This window comes from Suillus subaureus (assembly GCF_016647635.1).
Source record: "Suillus subaureus strain MN1 chromosome Unknown BJ212scaffold_5, whole genome shotgun sequence".
In the NCBI taxonomy this organism is placed as follows: domain Eukaryota; kingdom Fungi; phylum Basidiomycota; class Agaricomycetes; order Boletales; family Suillaceae; genus Suillus; species Suillus subaureus.
In genome coordinates this window covers 439775-459152 of record NW_024538561.1, presented here as the reverse complement: position 1 = coordinate 459152, position 19378 = coordinate 439775, and the positions used below count along the sequence as shown (strand labels likewise).

The 19378-nt window shown below is 46.6% G+C and overlaps 4 protein-coding genes across 4 annotated transcripts; 2 read left to right on the top strand and 2 right to left on the bottom strand.

Annotated features, from left to right (window-relative positions):
• BJ212DRAFT_1328651 (uncharacterized protein) lies at positions 1–311 on the bottom strand. The gene has a single exon (XM_041334667.1). The coding sequence runs from the start codon at positions 221–223 to the stop codon at positions 35–37; it is 189 nt and encodes a 62-aa protein (XP_041196939.1). The 5' UTR covers positions 224–311; the 3' UTR covers positions 1–34.
• Positions 312–2180: 1869 nt separating this feature from the next.
• Positions 2181–2544, top strand: BJ212DRAFT_1328642 (uncharacterized protein). Its single transcript, XM_041334666.1, has one exon. It carries the CDS (start codon positions 2198–2200, stop codon positions 2519–2521), a length of 324 nt encoding a protein of 107 aa, XP_041196938.1. The 5' UTR covers positions 2181–2197; the 3' UTR covers positions 2522–2544.
• Positions 2398–2777, top strand: BJ212DRAFT_1328641 (uncharacterized protein; the record flags this gene model as incomplete). Its single annotated transcript, XM_041334665.1, has 2 exons — positions 2398–2638; positions 2721–2777. Coding segments are annotated over exons 1-2 (172 nt in total), but the record flags the coding sequence as incomplete, so codon positions are not given.
• A 9481-nt stretch (positions 2778–12258) lies between these two features.
• Positions 12259–14062, bottom strand: BJ212DRAFT_1539955 (uncharacterized protein; the record flags this gene model as incomplete). The annotated part of the gene is made up of 4 exons (XM_041341834.1): positions 12259–12367; positions 12417–12603; positions 12659–12747; positions 12811–14062. The coding sequence occupies 4 exons, from the start codon at positions 14060–14062 to the stop codon at positions 12282–12284; spliced, it is 1614 nt and encodes a 537-aa protein (XP_041196936.1). The 3' UTR covers positions 12259–12281.
• Positions 14063–19378: the final 5316 nt, after the last annotated feature.

Here is a 19378-nt window from a genome sequence, read left to right as displayed (position 1 = left end):
CGTTTGAGTAAAATATTGGCAACTCACATAAAGCTCAAACTGTAAGCCAGTACTGCCGCTTGATAACATGAACGTCCGATACTGTAATCCGCATTCGGAGGGGCAGACAGCTTTCCATAACTAAGAGCTTTGCCTTTACATCAAGTGCTGGCAAAACCCAACCTCGTGCTACCCTACGCGGATCATCTATGGAAACAATGTCGATGCCAGGGCTCAAACCCATTATCTTCTATAATATTCCTAGCATCATGCAGAGTAAATCATGGTCTCCAAATACGATGAAAACAAGGCATGTTACCCGTCTCAGGAGTTCTGCTTGACATATTGTCTCACCTTCAAGGGTTCACCCTTCCAGACCGTCTGGCTCAAGTTCCCGGAGATCAAGCTATTCTACGAGTAGTAATATCTTGTAGAATGATATAAGCACGAGCGTTGGTGGGGCACACCTTGCAAATGGAAAACAGATGCGTAATCAGAAGCCAAGTGAGAGAGTGATATTGGCATCTTGTTTAGAAAGCACGTATCATGATGTTGGCGCGATTCTTCACCTGCCAGGAAGAAAAAGTAACCAAAACTTCCCAGTCCATGCACCGGATCAGCGAACCAACAGCAGTGGTTGAAAACCAATGCTATTGGTTTGCAGATTCGTATAAATGATTCGTGGGGGCATGTTGATATAGCGGCCACTGGTCGGTCATGGGGACCTCGAGCGCCGAAGGATCCGAAGATGGAGGAAAGTTAATGGAACAGCATCGCACCACTGACTTTTGTCGTCTCGAGTGTTCTAAGAGAACAGTATCCCGTGGAAAAATATGCAGGCGCATCATAAGTTGGAACAGCGCGGTTCGCAGACCCTCCAGCCTGGGAGAAGAGCAATTGCTTCACTGACCAAGATGTGACATGAACATCTCGTATTCGATCTGACGAGGTGAATATGGCGATATATAACAACCTCTCGCCTGTCCTAGATCGAAATGTAATGTTACACATCGCGTGATGACCACGAGTCCCGAATGTAGGCTGTGGAATAATATATAGGGAGGTTAGCAGGAAGGTCTGATATGAATGGACGAAACAGCATGGTGAGGAAATCGCTAATGCCAAAATGGTTTGCTCGTGCTTGCCTTTAAGGTCACGGAAATTTGATAAAGCTTCAACACGTGTTGAGGAAAAGCTGGCAGCCGATCAGCACCGACCGGTCAACCGATCTGGACATGGCTGATTGGGATAGTGTAGCTAGAACCGAAGTTCCCGGTTACTGGGTGAACGGCAGTAGGAGGGTAGACAGTTTACCCAATATCCCGGCACATCACGGCCATTCTTAACCATCGACTGCCATCGATTATGCGGCCTGCCTCAGAAGAACACCGGGAGCGATGCCACATGTTGATAGGTACCCAGCCAGCGCAGGGTTTCATAATCTACGAATTTCAGTAAGCATTCGAGGGTACCATCCTCGATTGAGCTCGCGCACCTCCGTCATGATCAACCTTCCATCTCTTCTATCTTGCATCAATATCACTAGGACTATTGATGTGGATAATCGCTCACCTACTACCAGCTTCTCAGTCAAAAGTGGATTCCTGCTGGTCGGACGTTAGGGCCGAGTTCAAGTTGAAACCGTGACGTTGATTAGTGTGATGACATAATATTCAGAACGCACCCTCCACCGAACTTCCGCAACCCTCAACGCCTTCGGGGACCGGGGTTACATCCTTGTGTGATTTTCGCTCGCCTGTCCTCACTCATTCACCACTCTCCATCTGAAAATGATCCATCAAACGAACTTCAGCAACCCTCCACTCCTTCACGGTTAGATTTACATGCGCTCCCCGCTAGCTTGTCCTCACATTGGCCACACTCTCCACTCAACACCATCGGAGAAATCGAACCTCACCCCACAACGCCTTCAGTTTCACGTCCGGATGTGCTCATTGGTCTCCTGTCCTCGCTCTTCCGCTCTCAACCTCACCAATGAAGAAATTGAACTCTCGCAATGTCCAAGGCGTCCTCGTGTTGTCGAAGTGGCTGCAGTGCGGGACAGGGAGGTATGGCCTTCTCAAGTGTGTCCATTTCTGGTGCCTGATGATTTTCATACAGGCATTGTATGTTGCTCCGCAGCCGCGACCTCATCCACACACTCAATCTAACGGTACTGCAACGCTTGCACAGTCGCGACCCGTCCCATGGTGGGCTCATGTCGTGCTTTTTCTTTGCTGTGTATCTCCTCAGCACACCAATGGCAATACAAAACCAACACAGCAGCAGCAACAGCAATGCCAGCCACAAGGCCCAGCCCAGCCTGAGGCATCATTGTCGCAGACTCAGTCTGCTGCCGCCTCGACGTCCGTGGCACCTCCTGCTCCTGCGACTAGCCCTACTCCACCAAATGCTGCAAACATGCAGTCACGACCCCTTCTATCGCGGGTTCGCCTTGTGCTTTTCCTTTGTTGTACGTCTCCCCCACATGCCGATGGTCATTAACGCAGCATGTGTACAACTATCTTATAAATGTATCTAGTTCTTTTGTACACTATTTTCTCTTTACCGAGGTCATTTTCTAATTCATTAATGCCATGTCATCCAGTTATGGATGCATTCACTTTTTGCGACCTCCTCAACCTTGATTGTCCTTCTGGCAAGTTGTTGCTAGAAAGGTGTCATGACTGCAAATACTGATGCTGCACGAGGAACCTCTCGTCTACCGGTCGCCCCACCAGCATCCATTCCTCAGGTACCCCTGGCAGCAAGTTTGTGCATCTTAACTTAGATCTGATCGTTCCTTGCGCCTAACTGCACGTGCACACCCATCCTAATCACAACTGCATTCCTTGTATGTTGCCCCCGACTGGTAGGATTGCAAATGACACGCTCGCCGGTCCGTTCTGATTTCCCGCCGTCATCTACCTGGAATGCATAGGTGGCATGACGTGTCTGTGTCAGAGTGTTGCCGTGCGACCTTTGTGCGGCGCATTGATCTGCTGTTTGTGCTACGACCGGCCGTTTTACTTCTCTATGCAAACTTTGCTAAAGATTCGTGGATTACGGACGGCACAGTACTGGAACTTTTTTTTTTCAACTCTAAATCGTTGTGACATGCTTTTGCTGTTCGATGAAGGTACATCGCTGCTGCTGTCACCTCTGGGAACTTCATATTTTCTGAATTCGCTGCGATGCGCATCCTGTTAGACGATGGTGTCTTGTTACTGCGCATTGGTTATGAGCTGGTCTTGCAACGCGAACTGAACCACCATAAAATTTCGATTCGATTGTTTTATTAAGCAAACAGTACGTTATCGCAGCAGGAGACTATCTGCTTTATACGTCTCTGAAATATGAAGGTCCAGTGCACACAACAGGGAATCTTGTGAGATTCCAACACACAAACACTAGTATCCTTCATGAACGAAGGAAGACAACGGGCTGATATAAGATAGGCAGACCACAGGTAGCAACGATGTCCAGAATTCAAGGCTTCAGCTTCGTCTCGAACTCTGCTCCTTCCCGTGTCTACCTTGAGTGCCTTGCTTGCGATTTGGCATACTATATCCTCACCTGGACGTCTTGGTGGGTGCAGGAGTTCACCCGCCGTTAATGTGGCCCATCCTGCGTGATTGACGACTATCCGTCATTTGCATGGATACGAAATAACGACACATACATAGCGGACATGCAATCGTATCGTAGTACCTAGCTGATAAGAATAAGCTTTGGTGGGACACTGTTGCACAAGGGACGTGCTTACGGATGGAAGTATATGCGTAGTAAAAGCAAAATGGGAAATTGGAAGAGAGATATCACCGCTCTGCTCTGATCGTCCCACTGGGATCGGAGGGCAACAAAAGCACGCATCGTGGTCACCACACGATTCTTCACCTACCGGGAAAAGCATTATCAGACCATCTGAGTCTCCGCACTGTATCAGCGAACCAGCAACAGTGTTTGAATACCAGTGCTACTGGTTTGCAGTTGCAGTGCAGGTTCTCCTCGTATAAATGATACGCAACGTGCCAATATGCCACAGGATAGTCGTGGGCGCCTCGAGCGTTCCTGAAGATGGTAGAAAGCAGATAAAACATCATCGCATTCTGGTCTTTCCACCCGGAGTGTTCCATGAAAACAGGATCTCGTAGAAGGGCATAGGATGCATCATGAGTTACAACTGCACGGTCCGAACAACGTGAGAGAGAATTGTATATCACATTGACACTCGTGAGTGGCGATATTGGGGTCATGTATCATGTAGGCTGTCGAATAGGTCAGTGGGACGTTCTGATAGGAACAAATGAGGGAGCATAGCAAGGAAATCACCAATGCCAATAGCGTGTGCTCCGTCCTGCTTTTAAGATCATGACGAATTGATAAGGGCTTGAAAGCTTGAACACGTGTTGGGGCGAATCTGGCAGCTGACCAGTTGCTTGCCCGTACATATTGATTGGACGATAGTTGAATTGATTGCGGTGAACGGAGATTTAACTATATGTTGCTACCATCCTGGACTATTTTGAACTTCGATTGTGCAGCGTGCCCCAGAAGGCCCCGGGACCCGATACCGAATGTCCATAAGCACCTATCCAGGGTAGAGGTTTGGGATCTAGGGATATAGATAAGGCGTTCGGGGGACCACCCTTGATCAAGCTCGCGCAGCTCCAACAACCCTCCATCTCACATCAGATCTCACTAATGTGTACTATTGGCATGATCACTCACCCATCAGCTTGTCATACCCTCTCGTACCCAGTCAAAAAGGATCGGCTGACCAGACGCTGGTAGAATGCTATCGCTGATATGTAATGATGCGTAGATTCAAGTTGATCCACTTCCGACGGCTGACTTTCGTTCAACTGTCGTGTATCACTGTAGTCACGTCATGATTAAGCTCTTCTATGTGTAACCAGGAGACAATGAATGAACATACCACACACCACACACGAAATCAAAGGCATCTCGTAGACATTATTGATTCATTCCAGACGTCAGGGTCATACTGAAATTGTAATAAGTCTATATGCAATCGCAGCCGAATTGACATAACGATGAGATATCCTTCGGAATAGAGCGAGGGTCAGAATTTATAGACTGGGAGACGAAGATGAAGCTGCTGTAATACAATGAACTGTCGGCTTTCGCAATGAAGCGAAATGACTTCGTCCCGAGGTGGTATTTGCGAAGTAGTGACAATGAAGTACTTCCTTGGTAAACAACAACTCCATTCTAGGGACCAAGGTTATTAACATGCTGCACTGCCTGCATATATCCTGAAATGTTTTTTTATTTTTATTTTTAAATCCAATTTATTGTCCTTTAGGGTCGTAGACCCTATGTTGGACATAGCCCTATGCGCGGGGGGCTTACTCCCACTTATCTATCGTATGTAGTGTAATAATCTATCTTGGTGTTGAGTGGGTGTACGCGTACTCCGTCAGCATGTTGTCGGGCAAAGGCCGACACTGATTTTGTACAGAGGGAATGATGTAGTGGTATGTAGTAGTAGGTTGGGAGTATTGGTTGGCATTGTATGCGTGTTGGTGTTGTCGCGGTTTTGATCCTGGGGTCCCTGGCCAACTTGGTTCTCCTTCTGCTTCTTCTCTTCTTCTACAGTGACTAAGCATCCTGCGCTAGTCTTTCCCTCCTGTCTCGGAGTGTTGAGTGTTTTACATTTGTTCTTGTATGTTCTGTCTGTTATGTGCATGCTTGAATCATTTACAGTTTTTACGAGTCCGAAATCTCACCGAATGTAGTCTTGAACCTTCCTGTGCTGTTAATATATTGCATTAGTGGACTGATTGCCTCTTCTGATGTGAGCAGATAGGTGAGGGAATTTGCTTTGCGGCGTAGAGCGTTGGATAGTACGTGACGTTCTCTTGTGTACTGATGGCAGTCAAATAGGAAGTGAGGAACAGTTTCCATTATCTCTGGACAGAATGGACAATGAGGTGAGACACTTTTTCCTATATGATGGAGGTGCTGGTTGAGAGGGGAGTGGTGGGTTTATATTTGGGTGAAGATGCTGGTCTGGCATCTTGGGAGGTTGGCGACTAGCTTGATGAACTTGTTGGATGGCATGCTGGGGTCGATGGCTGATGAGTGGGTGTATCGAGGTGATTTCTTCCATTTTTCTGCCCATCTTATGTTTAGGTCTGATTGGTGCCATTGTTTCAGGGCTGAAACACTGTCTGGTAGCTTGTTGACTTGGAGGAATGATGGTAGTCATTTTCTTGGACTTGACTTTCTCATTCCTTCCACTGCCTTCTTTGCTGCTTCGTCTGCTATTTCATTTCCCTCTACTCCCTTGTGTCCTGGGATCCATCTTATCGTGAGGTCAAAGTTGAGTCCTCTGTTGTCTCTTTGCTTAGCTAGTTGCGCTGTGAGGTTGCAGAAATGCTCTACTAAGTATCCGCCCGGTTTCATGTACTGACTCTCACCAGATTGAATAGCTGCTTGATTGTCAATGAATATCGATGCCGGATATGTCATGTTCCTTTCCATGGCTATGAGCTTTGCTGCAAGTGTTAGGCCTACGACTTCTGCCTCATATACTGTGTGTTTGCGATCTGAGCCTAGGTGATACCTCAGTATTCTTGGCACTTGCCCTTCTCACAGTAGGACTGCAGCTGCTCCTATCTTTCCATTATGACCTGAGCCATCTGTGAAGACCTGGACTTCGTCCATCAGTTCTTTCTGCTCCTTTATAGCTTCCTTCTCCTTTCTTGTTATGTGAGTGCGATAGACATTTGGTCATTGTTTGTCTGATCTGCTGATATGGTTAAGTGTTTCAATGTCCTTGGGAAGAATTTGGTAGGTGGCTATGAGGTTGTGGAGTGATGATCAATGACGGGTTGTGTTTTGGTATCTGATGACGTGTTGCAAGGGTGCATATATTGGGTGTCACTGTGGAAGGGTAGTGAAGTGAAGGGCAGCTCAGTGACATACTTTCTGAAGGAGGAGAGAGACCAGTAGGAGGTTGGCATGGTTGTCTAGGTGATCTGTGGCTGTAGTTCTCATTGTCCCAGTGATGCTTAGCGCAGCTATTCTTTGGACTGTAGCTAGACACTTTGCTATACCTATTGAACCTTGTTGTTCCTTTATTGTCTCATTGCGATAGATCAGTTTGAACCAGACATTTGCTCCATAGGTGAATTTCAGTACAGCCACAGGTGAGGTATAATTGTCACATGAGTTTTGCCGATATCCCATTGGCAGGCCTCGATAGTCAACATAGCTGAAGTACATACTCTGTGCCTTTAGCTATAGCATGTCCTGTGTGATGTTTCCAGGTCAGTTCTTGATCAACTATTAGGCCAAGGAATCGATGATGCTCAGTTGGACGTATGGTGGTGTTTTGTATGACAATCAAGGGGTGGGTGCGTGTCTTGCTGTGGGTGAAATCAATTAGTGCAAATTTATTTACTTCAAACCTTGAGTTATGATCTCTTGACCATTGGAGCGCTCCATCCGGTCTTTCCATCATGTCTTTGAGCGTGTTGTGGGTATCTTCAAATGATGGTCCTACAGATATGTACACCGTGTCATCTACAAAGGCTAGTGCTGTTTCCTTGTTGCGGGGGTTGGCTATATCAATAAGGTCAGCGTTATATATTAAAAAGCAATCATAGATAGTGGGTCTCCCTGTCCTATTCCGTTGCGTACTTGTATCCATTCCGAGATCGAGTCGTTGAATTTTAGTTGCGTTCGTCGTCCTGATAGCATCCTTACCGTGAATTGAACTATTTCCGGGGGTAGGCGTCGTTTCTTCATGTTATGAGCCAGTCGGTCCTGAAATGTTGACGGCATCGAGTTCAAACATAGGACAGAATAGACGTGCAGAGTGGAGAGGGAGTGCGGCACCATGAACCTGAACATCATCCTTACGTATCGGAAGACGGACATAACACCGGTTGCACACCTGAGCGCTTGATCTACACATCAATAAGCTGTGAAGCAAACACGAGGATGACGCGTGGGATACACCTTAAAAGGCAGCCTGAATGAATGTGTGTCCAGCTTCCTCAACTCGTAACCAAACGCCCTGTGATCACTGGTGATTGAGCACTGGGTTCGTCTAGAAAGTGCTTCCCGTGAGTGATACTCTAGACTCTTCTAGTTGCCACCTGCTTACCAGTGACCAGCAAGAATCTCTCACACATTCCCGAACAGCACCGCAGCAACTGTTGCATATACAGTCCCAAATTTGTCTTGTGGGTGAGGACTGGATTCCTGTAAGTGAGCTGTCTCGTGAGCAATGGCTGGCATGCTTCTTACAAGCGACAAAGAGACAGAAGATAGGCCCCTGGACTCACCAGCAATTATTGCTGCTGCCAAATAACCTGGTCTGATTGGAAGATCCCGCCTGTCCCGCATACATAATCCCAATCTGCCGTAGTTGAGATACCGAGCACAGACCATGTCTTTCTCCACCAGTAAGACGCCAGCGATCACGCCACGCAAAACTATGCGAGGTCATACCGACTGGGTACAAGGTGTTGTGCATCTGCATGGCGGACAACACATCATCACATGTTCGTTGGATGGCTCACTCCGACTATGGGACATAGAGAGCGGCGCACAGATAGGTGAGGACTGGCAAGATGGGAATAACGGAGGAGTGTGGTCCATAGCATTGTCTCCCAATGGCGAGACAGTCGCAAGTGGAAGCAGCGATGGGACTGTGAAGTTATGGAACGTCGAGACAAGGAAGGTTATCGCAAAATGGGCAGAACATACCCATCTTGTGGGTGCATTGTGCTGGAGTGCAGATGGTAATCAGGTGTTGAGCGGATCCTGGGACGGGGCGGCAAGAATCAGGGATGTCAAGAATGGTGAAACTGTCCTGACAGTCAAAACTGGGCACAGGTGGATGTGTGCGGTGATTTACTCACCGGATGCAACAAAAATTGCAACAGGCGGACGCGACGAAAATGCAGTCAAAATCTGGAATGCCAAGACAGGCAAACTGTTCAAGACACTTATACACGATACTCCTGTTTATGGCTTGGCCTGGACGTCGGACGGAAAGAAACTTATCTCCGGTGCATACCTGTTTAGGATATTCAACACAACCACTTGGGAGGAGATCGCCATCCTTAAGGGTCACGAATCCCTTGTCCACGCCATCTCCTTGTCTCAGAATGAATGCCTCCTTGCGAGTGCATCGTGGGACAGAACGGCACGTCTATGGAACCTCGACACCAACCTCCCAATTGGACCACCTCTCCAGCACGAAAGTGTTGTGAACTGCACAGCCCTTTCCCCTGATGGAAAGGTGCTAGTCACTGGTTGCGAAAACGAAAAAGTGTACACATGGGACATTCACGCCATCCTCAAAGAAGCAGGCTTTGAAGACCTCCTCCAACCTTTATCTAACGTAAATTACATGGTTCTTAGGTAGAAACTACGCTAAGATTCTCCTACTCGCAGGTCCCAGCGCAGAAGCCGTTGATGAACGTACGTGACGTGTTCCTTCGTCTTTTCAACCTTTTCAACATCATCACTCTAGAGCAACGCTGCGCGACGTCCACTTATCCAGGCCCGTCGAATACCGCCAGCCTTTTTCGATGGCATGCAAAATGACGCACAGGTCAGTCGTTTGCTTGTTTGACCAACTCTTGTTCTGATGTATGTACTCTCAGTCATCCGCAGCACGCAACACTCAAGCACCCTTTCTTGAACGCTTTTCATCACTCTTCCATCACTCTCAGCAAAATACCTATGATGCAACCGAACTTCAGCAACGCCCAAAGTGGTCCATCTTTTCTCGTGGACCTCGTATCGTTGAAGTTCCTCTAGTAAAGGACAGAGAGGTATGCATTTCTTTGCGTGAATTTCCCATCGCTGTGGTTTAATGATTTCTGTCGAGGTTATATTTACTGCTCCGCCGCCGCCACAAAAAACACAGCAGCAAACCCAATCACACGCCCAGAGTTCGTCTACGATATCGCCTGCTCCAGTTCTAATCCCATCACACCACGTGCAAGACATGTGTATTCACTTCCCGTCCGTTTGTTGGCTCATCTCGTGCTTTTTCTCTGCTGCGCATCTCCTCAACACGCCGATGCCAATGCACAATCAACACACTAACAACAAGGCCAACCGCAAGGCCAAGTCCAGGCCCAGTCATTATCGTCGCAGACTCTGCCTGCTGCCCTCTCGACATCCACGACACTTCCTGCTCTCGATACTTGTTCTACTGCGTCAGGTGCAGCAAGCGTGCAGCCACGACCGCTTTTATTGCGGACTCATTTCGTTCTCTTATTCTGTCGTGCATCCCCTCGACATGCAGATGGGAATTCACACTGCAGTATATGGACAGTCATCTCATCTTTGCATCTAGTTCTTTTGTAATTTTTGTTATCTCGTTCACGCCCGTGTCTATGCATTTGATTTTATTTCCCCAATTTCTTTGATCTCGGGCCACGGGTTAGCTTTAACGCTATAACGCGAAGCCTCAATTTTTATTTCAAGCGGTCATTAGAAACATGTCCTGGTCGCAAATCCTAGTGCTGCACATCTCGTGCACCACTCTTCCTGTCTACATCTATTCCTCGGGTACCTGATGACATGTATGTGCATCCCGCCTTGGACTCGGTCGATCGCACGGCTGTATATACGCACCCCAACCGCGTTTTCTGCAAGCCAAGCATGCTGCCCGGCTAGTTTCAACACGCTATGCTGATGCGGCGATTTTCCACTTTTCAACTTTCCCCGCATACACAGGCATTAACATGATGTATCTTCCAGAGTGTGACCATGCGACCTCTGTGTGGTGTACAACCAAAACGTCTTGATCCGCTGGCCGCGCTGTGACTGGCCGTTTTGTTTCTGAAACAAATTGTTCCAGCATGCATAACTAGGAATCCCATCTACCATGTGTGTCATGGGCTCATTAGTGGTCTCACTAACATTAATTGACTGGACAAGTCAACGACATTCGACAAGGCTACACCAACTCAGGTGTGGTGAGTTTTTATATATATTTTATGATCTGTATTCTCTGTGTCACAGGCCTCTTTCATGCTAAGGGTGTCGTGTTCTATGCTCGGCCTCGAGAACCTCACACTCGCACTGAGTTCGCCGTTCACACTTCTGGTTTAGGCGTACATTTTAGGTCACATGTCATAGATTGGCCGCTCATGCTTTGACAGAATGGTGTTCTTCGCTGCAACATCGCATGTCCTGATTTTCCACACTACGTCGTTACCATCTCGATTGCATCTCCGCTTTGGTTCGCCATATCGTGCGGCCGATGATTTTCATAATTCTCACCTGATGTCCTTCCTCGACACTTTGGAATGGAAATACGATACATGAACAACTGTCTCATCTTCACATTGAGTTCCTGTAAGTTGTGTATTGTCATCTATTTGCAAATGTCACCCGTTACTACTAGTTCATCAATAACGTCCATTTAGGGAGAGCGTGGTATAAATTAACGATACAGATTCGATGCGTATGTGAAGTCATGCAGGATACGAAATCCAAGGATGTAGATGTCTGATGGGGAGGTGCATCCGAGAAGGGAGGATGGTGGACCATGGTGATACTCATGGTACATCCTGTCAGCTGTTTGATTTAAACGAGCACCCTCGTGGAAAACAAAAGTCCATCGTAGAAATAGGCGTAACCTGCAAACGTATTAGAAGAGTTGGTGATATCGAGTTCAGGGGTATGCTGGATGAAAGGTGCAAGGAATCAAATCAGACAGCATTGGAGGCGCAGCCCACCAGCGCAACATGAAGCTGAGTTCCGTTAGCGAAAACATGCAGTACCACAGGATTGTGACAACTTGAAGACTTCTGAACACATTTGCAGCTTCATACATTTGAGCGCACGCAAGTACTACTGTGAGGTATCACACTGTCACGTCATATCTAAGCCATCACTGACAAATCCGGTGTAGATAAAGTACCTCGTTGCCACCTCGTTGATTTTCCTGAACGAGGTGCAACGAACCGAAGCGAACTTACCTCGAAGTCACCTCGCTTCGACAGCAACATTACTAGACAGTACTGTCCTACATAGTCTCATTATGAATAGACATGAACTCGTAAAAAAAAATCACAACAATTCAGCGTGTCTGCTAAAAGTTGCCCAAGATATGAATGGTATAAGAACAAGACAAACTACTTGCTACGCAGCAGACACCATAAAAATCGTACATATATCGTTCAATGGCATGGCTGGTTGTGTGCACCAGCGAATACATTGCCAGCCTAACGTGGACAGCTCTTCTGAATAAAAAGAGAAATCAAAAAATGCCCTTTGAAAAGCAAAGCAAGTACCTCTCACGAGAGGGGTACCAGAGACCCAGCACCACAACCAGCATAAACGCAGTCCATCTTCACATCCGATAGCGGGTGATCGCTCGTCCCTTTGTAAAATGTCAACATATCATCATCATCAGCATATAATTGACCCACCAGCATGACAGTACGGAATCCCGTCCTCCTTGTGTCCCCACCACATCACAGGTGACCACTCGTCCACGAGGTTGGCGAGCGTCTGGAGGTGACCATATGCAGCCGGCTGGGGACCGCGCGGTCGGCGCAGTGCGACGAAAGTGAAGAAACAGGAAAATATGAACAGCGCTATGCATAAGTTCCAGATCTGCACAAGGATGTGAGGACATTGTAGCAGTTTTACATAGGCAGTAAGTGCAAACCTGGCCAGTGTACATGGACGCCATAAATATCATCAGCCGTCCATCAACGGCGGTGGCGCTTAAGTTGAACGCAAGCCCAAAAATCCAGTCTGTAATCGTCGATGTTGGTGTTCAGTAACACTGATAAAGAAAATGAGGCGTGAGTGACTCACGCAGGAAAGGCTTCGCGACGAAAAGTATGAGACAAATCGGATGAGTGAAAATGGCCTTCATCGGGTTCGTCACCGTCTGGAGTCCTTTCCTTCCAGTAGCGAATCTCCACTGTCTTTCATCTCGAATGACATTTGCGATGAGCTCCGAGCAATGCAGCCCAAGTGTCAGTGGCGCTTGGATAATTGCCATGTTGACCCATGAGAACAGAAAAATACCCGACGACATGTAGCGAATGTAACTGGATTGTTCGTTTGGGAAGAACGACCACGTTTGTAGGGTAAGAGCACTGCCGAAAGCGTTCATTATTTGCGTGTCGGAGTGCTGCAACTTGTCCCAGATATACATGACAAGTGCAGCCCATCCAGCGCATGCTGCAACGATCACCCAAAGAAAAACGACAACTTTCTGGACGCTAGGGTGAGCATGCCACGCAGAGGACTGTATCTTTGATGGCTTCGCTGGACCTCCGTACTTGTCTGGGTTGGACACAGAACGCATGCATCGTAAAGTGGTAGGGGTCAATTGCGTGTGATGAAGTAGTGCGGCGGTCAAGTCGAAAGGTGAGGAGCTCCACGTCAGTATTTTGACACACCGCATCCCCAACAATGCGATCATCACCTGGAGAAGGAGTGCGACACCCAAAACGAGGACAGGTAACCCGGCGAAGGCAACACCCTTATCGACTGTTTGTAGCGTCGTTTGAAAGGAGGGACATGCGATGAATGAGGTCGAGCTATAGCATATTATGAGGAGGACAGCCCATATACCATTAAGCAGGGTGCCATTAGGTTTATACCATCCACGAGTTGCGGTCAGAAGGCGCAGATTGGTGTTGAAACGAAGCCGAGACTCGGAGGCTAGCGCAGAGCGCAATGAGATGCCGTGTATGGAGCCTAGGGACTCAGTGCATAACGTGATGATTAAATTGAGTACCAGGACCAATAGCTCCCCCTGTAGGGGCATCTGAATCGGATATGCAACATAATCCGTCGTGCTGGTCACGAACACGTTAGTAACTCCTAAGACTCCGTAATCAGCTAACGTGATGATGCCTGCAACGATGCATGAGCAGCTGAAGATAGTTGAGCATGCCACTCCGACAAGGGCATATCTACGACTCGTCAGACCGGGGTCGTAGAAATCGGTTCTAGTATCAACAGCATTAGATATCATCCGGTCAAAGTCCTGGTGATTCGGAAGTGCGTCATATGGATGAAAACTTTCGTCTGTCGGTTTGGAAGAAGCTGCCATGGGAGGCAGAGATAGGAAGGATCGCACATTAGTGGGTTTCGATGTTGCTGAACTTGGGCGCACATGGGTAAACACATTGCACTTGCAAAAAAATGAAACTCCGACGGCACTGCCGCACTGTTGTTGTCGTCGCCGTCGCTGTCGCTGCTGTCTAGCACTATAAGCCACCTGTTCATGGCAGAATGATGCTTAACTATGCCCAATAAGACACGATGTGTTTTGTAAGTTTGTTTCGGAGCTGTTGACGCTTAACGTCCTAGGTCGACAGCGCTTCTCGCATGTCACCCAAATTGTACCAGGCACGATGCCCCAATGGTTCCAAAGATCGGGATCTGCCTAAAGCAGCACTACCACCTGAAATATCACCAAATTTGGATATTCCAATATTCTCGCTATTCCCATATACCTCCCTGGCTCCACTTGCTTCCCCACAGCCTTTCCCCTTACTCACACTTGTATATAAGTAGTAGCTTAGCATGTATGTACATAACATGACGCAATGGACCGCTTTTTTTAATTGTATAAGAGCTTGTACAGTAGTCTGCAGTGCTGACTACAATATGTGTATCCCAGGACTAAAACAGATTCGCTTTTTTGCTGCTTGATTAGAGGAGCTATTTTGACCGTATATATCATATATTAGAGTGTCAATGAATATATTACATCGCTTTTTTGAGCTTCTGAAGTGTCCTACATCAGCAGATATGTTAAATTCATACATACCTCTCAAAATACATAAACCAGTTCGCATTTTTCAAGTATTTGACACATGGTCTAGCAGATATGCTCCCTACAATAACGTTGTATGTATATACCACATGCTAGAAGCTCAGGACACAAAGACTATTCCTTGAAGTGCTGTAACCTTGTCTTCCTCAAGGACACACTATGAAAGAAGTGTTTCGCATTTTTAGGGTTTAAGTATATAGGCTTAAAAATATGATTAATAACATCTCTTCACTAATATACACAATATATAAGGAGCATAGGTCAATAGGATCAGCAGGGTTGTATATATTTACATCCTGGTGGTTTACCCCCTGAGAAAGGTTTTCCTACAGACCCAGCCCTCCAGGATGGTGGGTGGGCTATTACTGTGCACATATAAAATATATTTGTCATATAGATATACCAGAACAATGGTTGACTTTCCACAGGATTTGAAGTCTTAGATTTCTTTCTAAACCTTATCTGTGGAGTTTCAGCTAAGTTTGAAATTTGCAAGAGAAATCTCCTTCAAACTGTGACCCATTTGAAACATGAGATGAGCACTGTTGTCAGATGCCATTCCAGACTCTCAACTGTAAATCCACTTCTCCAGATATCCGGATCTCCAATGATCTGATCTATCTTTATCTTCCTTCCAGAATCCAAACCTTATATCAGCGCCCAACCCCATTTAGACTTCCCCTGTCTCTGGACTCCGGTTAACTATGTTTCCCTTCTGATTATTGATCTGTTACATACATTTCATTTCTGATATGCATTATTGGTGATCCATCCTACTTACTAATAGACTTTGCATATGCTTTGTACATAGCCTTTGTGTTTGCTGACTGATTCCTATATGATACCTACAGTATATAAACCCCCTGTAACTCTCAGAAATACTTCAGTTCAAATATCATCTTAGTTCCTGCTCATTCCTGTGTCCTCTGGACTTGAGCCAAGTCTCTTGTCATATTCCGAGTCTTAGGATTGCATCCTAGACTACATCTCCAACTCTACCTTAGGGTAGTCTATCCCCTGTTAGTTTCTAGTCTGGATTAGTCTTATCCACTTGTCCAAGTAACATCTGGATGCCCACCAGGTTTATCTCACATTTCAGATCCGGACATCTGTTGTCCACCCTAGTCAAATCCCAGAAACTCCAGACAACTGTTCTAGCCCCTGGAAATTAAGGGCACATACTTGGGAAAGGGGCACAGCATATGAGCTGAGGCCAAGCCCTTGTAATCCAACCCCCTTGAGCATGCAACCTTAACAGTATATTCGAACTCACACCTTTCTGAGTATACTTACATCTATCATGGCTCCTACCAAGACAACAAACCCTCTCTGAGCAGCCAGACTAGTTTTTGCCTGCTGGGATTCTACTCCTATCATTGAAACCTTCAATAGCTTCTCTCAGCATTGTGTTAGCCAGCATGCTACTGCTGGAAGCATCTCAGAACTCCTGAGTTGTCAACATCCGGAAACCCCTACACAGACTCCAGCCTTAGCCCCTATGGGCAAACCAGATCTGGACAACAATGACAATGATGATAATGATGATGATACCCCTGGTGGAAATCTGGACAATGATCCGGATGATGATGATGATGATGATGATGATGATGATGATGATGATGATGATGATGATGATGATGATGATGATGATGATGATGAAAACAATGGCCTGAATCCGCAGGACCGTGTTATGGTACTCCTATCCAGAGCTATCAACAACCTCACCCGAAACAATTGTCATACCACCATTTCTGAAGACCTGAAGGTCAAAGTCCATGAGCTGGATGTCTTTGATGGCACTGAGCCCCAGAAACTCCAAGCATTCTTTGTCCAGTGTGAGCTCAACTTCCAGAGCAAACCCAATGCTTTCTGTACTGGAAGGTCTAAGGTCAACTTTGCCCAATCCTATCTCAAAGGGATGACCCTTGAATGGTTTGAAACAGACCTCCTTTCTGACAAAAATACTGATCGTCCAGACTGGATGGATGATTATTCTGAGTTCATGCTTGAGCTCCAGACCAATTTCGGACCCCATGACCCCTCTGGAGATACAGAAATGCAGCTTGAGCAACTCAATATGCATGACAGACAGCATATTAATAAGTACATAGTGGAATTCCAGCGGCTTGCCTTACAAGTCTGTGGATGGAGTGATGGAGCCCTATGCTGACAATTCTATAACAGACTTCCAGCTCATATCAAAGATGAAATCAGCTGCATGGGAAAGCCTGCTATGCTCCCAGAATATAAGTCCCTCGCACAAACCATTGATGCCTGCTATTGGGAATGCAAGGGAGAGATCTCCCATGAAACCAAGCCCTCCTCATCCAATCCTCCTAAGCAGTCAGCCTCTGACTGGACCAGCTCCCACTCATCTGGATCCAGAAGTAACAAATCTGGAAATCAGAATTCTGGACATAAACCCAGAAAGTCCTCTACATCCTCCACCTTGTCTGCTCCAAATGCCCTGGACCTTACCTCCAAGTTGGGTAAGGACAGAAAACTAACTTCCAAGGAGCGCCAGAGGTGTTTGGATAAGAAGCTCTGCTTATTCTGTGGCAGACCCAGACACACTGCTTGGGACTGCAACAAATTGATATTGCATGCTGCCAAAGGCCACACTGCTACAGTCACTCCAGAAGCCAAACCGGAAGCCTCATCCAAGGTGAAAAAATAGTCTGTGAACCTCCTGACTCCATATGGGATGGGGGTTGCATTATCTCAACCCATACAAAGGAGTTATGTCTTAATGCTGTCTCTGTTTCTGATCCAACTTCACTCTGTCCATATATCATGACTCCAATGTATCCCAGTATTTCTGAATTTCCATCTCTTGTAGATTGTGGTTCTTCTCGCTGCTTCATAGATACAAATTTGTCTGAAAAAATAAAATCCCTACATATAGAATCCCTTCATTTCCTCTTCATTTGTTTGATGGTACTTGTAATAACAATGTTTCTGAAGCCATAGACCTCCCTGTCTGATTCTTGTCTGGTGTAGTTACCTCTGATACATTTTATGTTACCCCTTTGGATTCATCTTGTTTTATCATTCTTGGATATAGCTGGCTCACCCAACACAATCCATTGATTGACTGGGCTTTGAGCAGCATTGAATTCTGGACAACTCCTCATGGAATGCCATCAACCCCTCCGACATCACTTCTGCCTCCAGAGCCCCTTCCTCCAGTGGAAATCCCTCCTCCGACTACACCAGGACCCTCTGCTGATAAATCTGGTCCAAATATTTCCCTCATTAATACAGTTGCCTTTTGCTGGGCCTGCAAGATGGAAGGATCCAAGCAGTTCAGCATCTATCTCTGTCCTTCTGGACTGGATCTCTGGTCCACCTCACTCTCATCCGAAGCCCCTAACCTTTCCAGAGTACCTCCAGAATATCAGGAGTTTGCGGATGTCTTCAATAAGGGCAAAGCTAGTCAACTTCCTTCTCATCATCCATATGATCTGAAGATAGATTTGGAAGAAGGAGCTAATCCGCCCATCAGAACTATCTATTCCCTTTCTTTGGTTGAGCTTGAAGCCCTCTGCAAGTTCCTTGATGAGAACATTGCAACTGGACTCCTCCGATCCTCCTCCTCTCCCCATGGAGCCCCTGTCCTGTTTGTAAAGAAGAAGGATGGCTCCCTGCGACTTTGTGTGGATTTCTGAGGTCTCAACCAGATCACCAAGAAAGACCATTACCCCTTGCCTCTCATTTCCAACCTCTTAGACTCTCTGAGCCATGCTAAAGTTTACACCAAAATTGACCTCTGGTCCACCTATCATCTTGTCTGGATAGCAGAAGGGGACAAGTGGAAAACTGCTTTCTGGATGCACTATGGCTCCTATGAATGGTTGGTTATGCTGGAAGGTCTTACCAATGCCCCAGCAGCTTTCCAGTGCTTTGTCAATAGCGTTTTTGCAGATATGCTGGATATATGCATTGTTGTGTATCTGGATGACATCCTCATTTATTCTGTTAAGGTTGTACTCAAGGGCTAACTGGATCCGAAGGGCTTTGGCCTCAGCTTGTGCACTGTGCCCCTTACCTGAGTATTGCCCCTTATTTCAGGAAGGCAAGACTAACATGTCTGGAGGGTCAGACGGGTAGTGTAGCAGATCTGGATGACTTCCGGATGCGGGATAAGTATCATAGGGCTAATATGGATGAGTCCAGACTAGAAACTAGCAGTAGTGGCTGTTGTAGACAGGCAGATGTGGATAGACTATAGGAATCAATCCTAAGTCTCGGAGGGTGATGAGAGTAGAGGTACTCAGGTCTGGAGGACAGGAATGAGCAGAACTAAGATGATATTCGAACTGAGGTGCTACAGAGAGTTACAGGAGGTTATATACTATAGGTATCTAATGGAATGATCAATCAGCAGGGTCCAAGGCTATGTATGGAGCATATAGATAGTCTATTGGTAAGTAGAAATGGATCACAAATCATGAAATGGAAATGAAGCATAGGTAACAGATCAGGGAGCAGGACAGATATACAGATAGCCAAAATACTGGAGTTAGGGGATTACCAAAAGGAGATGAGCACTGGTTGTGGATTTGGATGAATTGTGGACTGGACCGG

What these genes read in the sequence shown, in the direction of transcription:
- BJ212DRAFT_1328651 (XM_041334667.1), bottom strand. Translation starts at nt 223, where the DNA reads ATGGGTTTGAGCCCTGGCATCGACATTGTTTCCATAGATGATCCGCGT.
- BJ212DRAFT_1328642 (XM_041334666.1), top strand. Translation starts at nt 2,198, where the DNA reads ATGTCGTGCTTTTTCTTTGCTGTGTATCTCCTCAGCACACCAATGGCA.